The sequence below is a fragment of the Emydura macquarii genome, unplaced genomic scaffold (assembly GCF_026122565.2).
Source record: "Emydura macquarii macquarii isolate MOO-44397 ecotype Brisbane River unplaced genomic scaffold, CSIRO-AGI_Emac_v2 contig_1692, whole genome shotgun sequence".
NCBI lineage: Eukaryota > Metazoa > Chordata > Testudines > Chelidae > Emydura > Emydura macquarii.
Genome location: NW_027131829.1, coordinates 1,461,228 through 1,467,227, shown reverse-complemented (window position 1 = coordinate 1,467,227; position 6,000 = coordinate 1,461,228). Strand labels below are relative to the sequence as shown.

At 57.4% G+C, this 6,000-nt stretch overlaps 1 protein-coding gene across 2 annotated transcripts in view; it reads right to left on the bottom strand.

Annotated features, from left to right (window-relative positions):
- Nucleotides 1–1,998: 1,998 nt before the first annotated feature.
- NMT1 (N-myristoyltransferase 1) overlaps nt 1,999–6,000 on the bottom strand; it is a 30,823-nt gene continuing 26,821 nt past the window's right edge. For both annotated transcript variants that reach the window (XM_067556244.1, XM_067556245.1), the window contains exons 11-13: nt 5,804–5,971; nt 4,902–5,039; nt 1,999–2,333 (exon numbers count right to left, since the gene is read on the bottom strand). In XM_067556244.1, the coding sequence (XP_067412345.1) occupies nt 2,313–2,333; nt 4,902–5,039; nt 5,804–5,971 (327 nt within the window). In that variant the 3' untranslated portion in view covers nt 1,999–2,312. The remainder of the gene's footprint in view (nt 2,334–4,901; nt 5,040–5,803; nt 5,972–6,000) is intronic.

The window sequence follows — 6,000 nt, the reverse complement described above, 5'->3', positions numbered from 1 at the left end:
AAGAGTCTAAGGAATTATTCCCCTAACCCCCTGGCCCAACGAGAGACGCAGTGACTGGGTCCTTGGCTGCTCCCTGGCTCACGAAGCCAGGCCCCTCCCAGGGCAGCAAGCACAAACACTCAGGTTCCTCTCTTGGGCTAGATGGGACTTGTCGAGTGATGGAAAGAGCCAACTGCTACGTCTCACGGCTCTGCCGTGGGACAATCTAGCTGCTGTGCGCCTGAGGGGCCAGCGCTGATACGCCGTTCTCGGGAGGGGGGTTTCAAATGGAACGCAGGCGGCGCAGACAGAGCGAACAGCGGCTGAGACCGGAGAAGTGCTTGGCACGGGCTGGTGCCGCTCTGACGCAATTCCCCAATGCAATCCAGCCAGCAAGCCTCACGCAATCCTCCTCCCCTTCAAATGGAGGAGCATTTCCCGTTCCATCCCAGCAGGCGTGTCCTGGCTCAGGTCTTCCTGCCAGCTGACACCGGGCGCGAAGCTTCTCCCGTGGGCAGCACTGGGTTGGAGCGTTGTAGGCAGAACATTTCCCCCGGGGGCAGAGTGGTGCTGGATGCTCGTATCCATCCCATGGTGTCCTAGTGAGTAAGGACGATGTTGTCCTTAGCTTTGCACAGCAGGAATCCCTTCATCGCTGCACAGAAACCTTCAGGCTGGTCTGCACTGGCCCCAGGCCCCGCGCTACAGGTGATCTCCAACCCCCAGTAACAGACTCGGTGAGATAACTCAAACTTGGTGTCTTTCTGCAGCGGGTGTTCTGGCTCCCAGACATACAGACAGGGTCCCTGCAACACCCTGGGTAACTTCTTCCAGGGGTCAATGCCCCACCCTGCTCAGTAAGGTGACACTCTAGTTTGGAGAGCTCCAGTCAAACAAGACACTGCACGCTGGGTGCAGGAGGGGCTGCCGAGGGCTGGCCGGGATAAAACCTACGAGAGCAGATGGCTGACAGCCAGTGGGGGACCAGTCATCGGGGATGCTCTGATCGTTCCACCAGCCACTTTAGAAACCAAAACAAAAGGCATGAAGAAAAATGAGCCTTGAAGGGACTGTCAAAGTTCAGAGCCCTCAAAAGGTGCAACCATGGGGAACCCCAGAGCCCCCAAGATAGCTCCAGCAAGGTACAACAGACCCCTGCCTTTCACAGCGCGATGGGGTTGGCAGAACGGATTCTGGACTGAGGACGGGCTGCGCGGTTACCGCAGCTACGCGGCACAGGCTGCCGGCAACTGCACCCAGTTTGTTCAGTGCTGCAGTTATGGATTTGCACCAAGGCGAGTCTGAAAGCCGGGTCCTGGGGGCGCTTCACGAACAGCTTCTTCTCCAGAGCACAGGGAGGGTCGGTGCAGCTCGGCGCACACAGCAGAGAGGGTCCACGTCTCAAAGGTGCTGGGGAGGCAGAAGCCCCAGGTCTGCCATGCTCAGATGAGAATAGCCCTTAGCTGTGAATATCCATTTACTTCCTGGCAGGCAGGCATGCAGATCTGCCCATCCTTCGCTCCAGGCACCAGGACGGGCTAGGCTGGGCAGAATGAAGCTCTGGTGGAGCTGGCCAGCAAGGCAGTCTCATGGCAGCGCCTCTCAATGGCTGGACCTTCTCCAGCCCCTTGGGGCTCTCGCCACCCACGGGGTCCAGCACAGATGGGTGCCCAGACTGCCACATCTGGAGCGCAGGAAAACTAGGGGAGAACAGCCCCTAGAGACAGCCAGGCATCTCCGTGAACGTGCCGCAGTCCTTGGCCCTTCAATCCTCCTAGAGCAGCCCCCTCCCCCCTGCTGCCCCTGCCGGTCCAGGCCACTTAAACAGGTTTCGTCACCACCAAACCTATTCACACTTACGAGCTGCGGCGGGATTTGAACCCAGACCTGCAGAGGCCAGTGCGGGAAGCATCTGTCCCAGTTTCTGGTTGAGACCAATCAAGGTGCAGAGCCGGGGAGGCGGCCCCGTGGCAAGGGTGAGTGCATCGGGGCCAGTGTGCGAGAGGAAAGATGTTTGAATATATATAATATATACTTTTATTATTCACCCGTTAACTCCAGTATATGCCAATCACGAGCTAGTTTGCAGCAGTTACATTCCCTTGATCACGTCTGTACGAAGATGCAATTAAACTGAAAACACAGGAGACCCATGCCGCTGCCCAGGGTGCGACGGCTGGCGTCGCGTCACACAATCGTTACAATCAGTGGCGGTTCAGTCCCAGCTCCTCTGACGGAGGGTCTCGCTTCCTTGGAAACCCCAACAGCCAATAGCAACGTTCGCTTCCTGGCCCAGCTCCTCAGCGGTGGCGCTGCTCCTCTCCAGGGATTGGTTACTGCAACACCAGTCCAACCTGCGAGAGCCAATGGGAGAGGGGTTAGGAAGTGTTACCGTGACAGATCTTCTGTTTCAGCCCCACCTCTGGACCCCTGGCACCCATTCTCCAGCACTCCCCAGGGCTGCGGGAATGCAGCAGCAGTCTGATCCGGGCGTGGGAGTCCAGCCCGGGGCCTCGAACAGAAATAGGCAGTTCAACCAACAATCCGTCACAGCCCCAAGAAACCGTGGCAGAGGCCAGAGGAACAGTGTGTTGGTGGAAGAACACCCCCTGCTCACAGCAGCGTAAGAGCGTACGGCTATGAGTCAAGAGCCATGGGTCCTAGCCCCCACTCTGCAACTCACTCCTGTGTGACCCGGGGCAGATATTTACCCCGGGGCTTGGGAGACTCATCTGTAAGAGAGGGATGATACGGACTGACCCAGCGCGTGCTGGAGAGGTCCCTGCCAGGGCAGGATCCAGGCATTTGGAAATGATTTGTGTATCTCTTCAGGTTTTTCCCTGGCCAGTGTTCTGCACATGGAGCCAGGCCACTCTTTGGGGGTTTCCTCGGTGTCAGCTGCTGTGTGATGGGACATTCCTGGTTTGCAAAGTGCTCTGTTTCACTGAAGGGAGGTTGGGGGAAGGGCAAGCGCTGCCCACATGTGACCTACAGATCTGTCACCAAGCTGGGCTCAGGCCCTTTGCCGTTCGTGGTCCCTGGAAGCCCGTGCAGCGCCCTGCTCCCCCAGCGCCACCTTTTCCAAGCCCTGCTGGGGCGCTCGGGGGGTGGTGAGCGGAGCAAGCCCACTGGTTGCTTTGTAAAGGGCCAATTATCAGCAAGACAGGAGAGGCTGAGCAGGTCTAATTGTGAGCTTGGGGCGCTGCAGCCGGGTCGCTGCTGTGGAATTCACGGCTGCGAGGGGCTTCAAGCCACGTATCCTGGCTGGAGTAGGTCATAATCCCACACCTCATGTCTCAGGGCATGAGCCAGTTGCCCGCAGAGGCCAGAAGGGATTTTCTCCCACTGTTGCGAATAGCAACGCAAACCTGGCCAGGTGCGTTATGTGAGGGAGGGGGGTTACCGTCCTCTGAAGCAACAGAGACTATCCTCTGCCAAAGACTGCAGGAGACACTCCAGTGCTTTGGACCAGCATGGCAGGTCCTGTTACTCCAGCCAGCCTGGAGAACGTACCTATTGCATAGCCTAGAACACATGTGCGGCGCTAGGTAACAGGAATATTTTATAATTTTAGTGCACTTCCATCCCAAGGCAATTTACAAACTAGGTGTATGCACTGAAATGCAGCCACCTCTGGGGTGCAGAAGTGGCAGACAAATGGACAAGCCAGCAGGAAGGGAAGCTGTGGTCAGGACCTCCAGGACAAACATCTGCTTGTACAGTGGCAAAGACCCCATGGCCCCATTTCCCCAAGATGCAGGATGCTCGAACACACCGACTTGGGAGGAGGGAAACCCACCCAGGGAAATGGGAATCCCAACCAGTCCAGGTATTAACCTGCTGGGTAGGTGTGAAGCCACCCACCAGCAACATTCGTAATGAGCAGTTGACCTCTGGGAGCCAAGTCCTATGGGACTGAGACCCTGACAGGACAAACACTGGATTCTCTCAAACAATGGGCACTTGGTCCAGCTGCCACCATTAATTCGCCTGTTTTGCTTCTGGAGATGTTTTAAAGAACTGGGGAAAGACCGAAGTGCATCACTCAGGGGCACCGGGTGTCTGTGTGTCCTGCCCATTCCTGTACACAACAAACCCTTCTGCCAGAAGCTGTCTCATTCCTAAAACACCCCCGAAGGAAGGCTCCTAAGGGCTAGGCATGGGGCTTCGCCAGCGCGCTAACAGTCGGCACTCCTTGAGCACTCTGCCTCCATACAACACTGACTCACCCCCAGCCTTGTGTTCTCGCTCCATTTTACAGACGTACAGGTCACCACTGCTCTGCCTCAGTTACCCTACAGTGACGGAGGAGTCAGAACCCAAACTCAGGGGCTCCTACTTTAGTCCTCTGCTCCAAGGGGATAGAAAGGTGGCTCTGCTAAGACACAGCAACAGTCTCGGGTGTTTTAGTCAGCCCGTCAGGGCTCTGAGTGACAGGCTGGTGGAGGCTTCCAGATGGATTGCTTTTAAAGAGCCTGTGGGCTAGTGCTTCTAGTGGCCTGGCCCATGGTTGCAGGGCGGCAACTCAGTCCAGGGAAATCCTCCCCCCACTGACAAACAGCGTAGGAAGGCTCAGCAAAGCCTGTGGTATTTCTAGGCGCTAATTCCCAGGGTTATAGAGGTGTTGCTCAGCCCAGCCCAGGCGGGAGCCGACTGTGCTGGGTCTAGAAGAAGTCCCTTTCATTCTCCTTCGCCCTTACAAGACGCACGCATTACGAGCTGTTCTGCCTTCTGCTGAAGCTTGGCACACTGGCTGTTGCCATGACCTCAGTGGCTGGTGCAGTACCGCACCGGCCAGTGTCCCTGGAGAGATCTTTGAAGAAACCATTCCAGCGAGCGCACACAGTCACCTGCCTGCCCAGCTGCCCCAGCCAGCCCCCAGCAGGGCAATCCAGCGCTCTGGGCTGACGCGAGGCGCTTACCTTTTCTGCCCCCATGCTGGGACATTTCCAATTGTAAAGGTAATACTGCAGATTGCCATCCCCAATTCCAAACTTCAGCTTCTCCAGGAAGGGCTTGTTTTCCATCAGATCCAGAGCATTGAACACGTCGAACCCTTTCTGCACAGGGACGACAGGACAGAACGAGGTCAGGAGCAAGACTTCCCCAGGGCCAGCCGCTCGCGTTGTGCTGTCCTCCTCCACCCCCACGCACTGCTGCCCAGCGACTGGTCGTCCCGGCGGGGCGGCCATGGATTGACTCCCCTTCTCTAGGCAATGAGGGCCATTGGGAGAACACTGCTGTAGCTGTCGTCTGGATAAATACAGGGTTTCTGGCTCCATGGCTGTCAGGCCAGTGCCCCTCCCCAGCAGGCGGGCTGCAGAACGGTCCCGCACTACTACTGCGCCCCATTGTGGGCAGATGTGCTTTTTAGTGATCCCCCCTTAGGGCAGGATTTGTACAGCCCCATGCACCCAGCACATTTTTAGTGATCCCCCCTTAGGGCAGGGTTTGTACAGCCCCATGCATCCAGCACAGAGACATTTCTTGAGCCTGGTAAGTGCCTAGGGCATTCGGTAAATCAGAACCCATGTGGGAGGCCTAGGGAGACCATTAGGATGGGCAGAGCACACACTCGTCACAGCCATAAAACAAAGCTCCTCATTCACACTTTATTTTCAGTGCGGGCGGGGCTCACGTCCGGGGCTCCCCACCAATCCTGCGGAACAACCTGCACCAATGCAGCTGGTGAGGCGTTGGCTACAATCAGCCACCCCAGTGCCTGGGGTCGCACCTCTCAGGACCCCCCCCAAGACAGTCAGACCTGCCAGTGTGCCGGCCCCGCCGTGGAGCGCTGGGGGCGAAGGGCTCAACGCCAGCTTACCGACTTTGCCAGTATGAGGGCGTCGCTCATGAGGTCGAGGAGCGGGGTCTTGGTGTGAACGTTGTAGAAGGAGTACGCTGCTTTCAGGCTCTTGTGAGTGGGGTGGTTCATGATGGTGGAGGGCAGAGTGTAAAAGCTCAGGAAGTCCGTCACCTCGCCAGTGGGGCTCTGAAAGCGAAGAGCGACAGCTGAGCTGC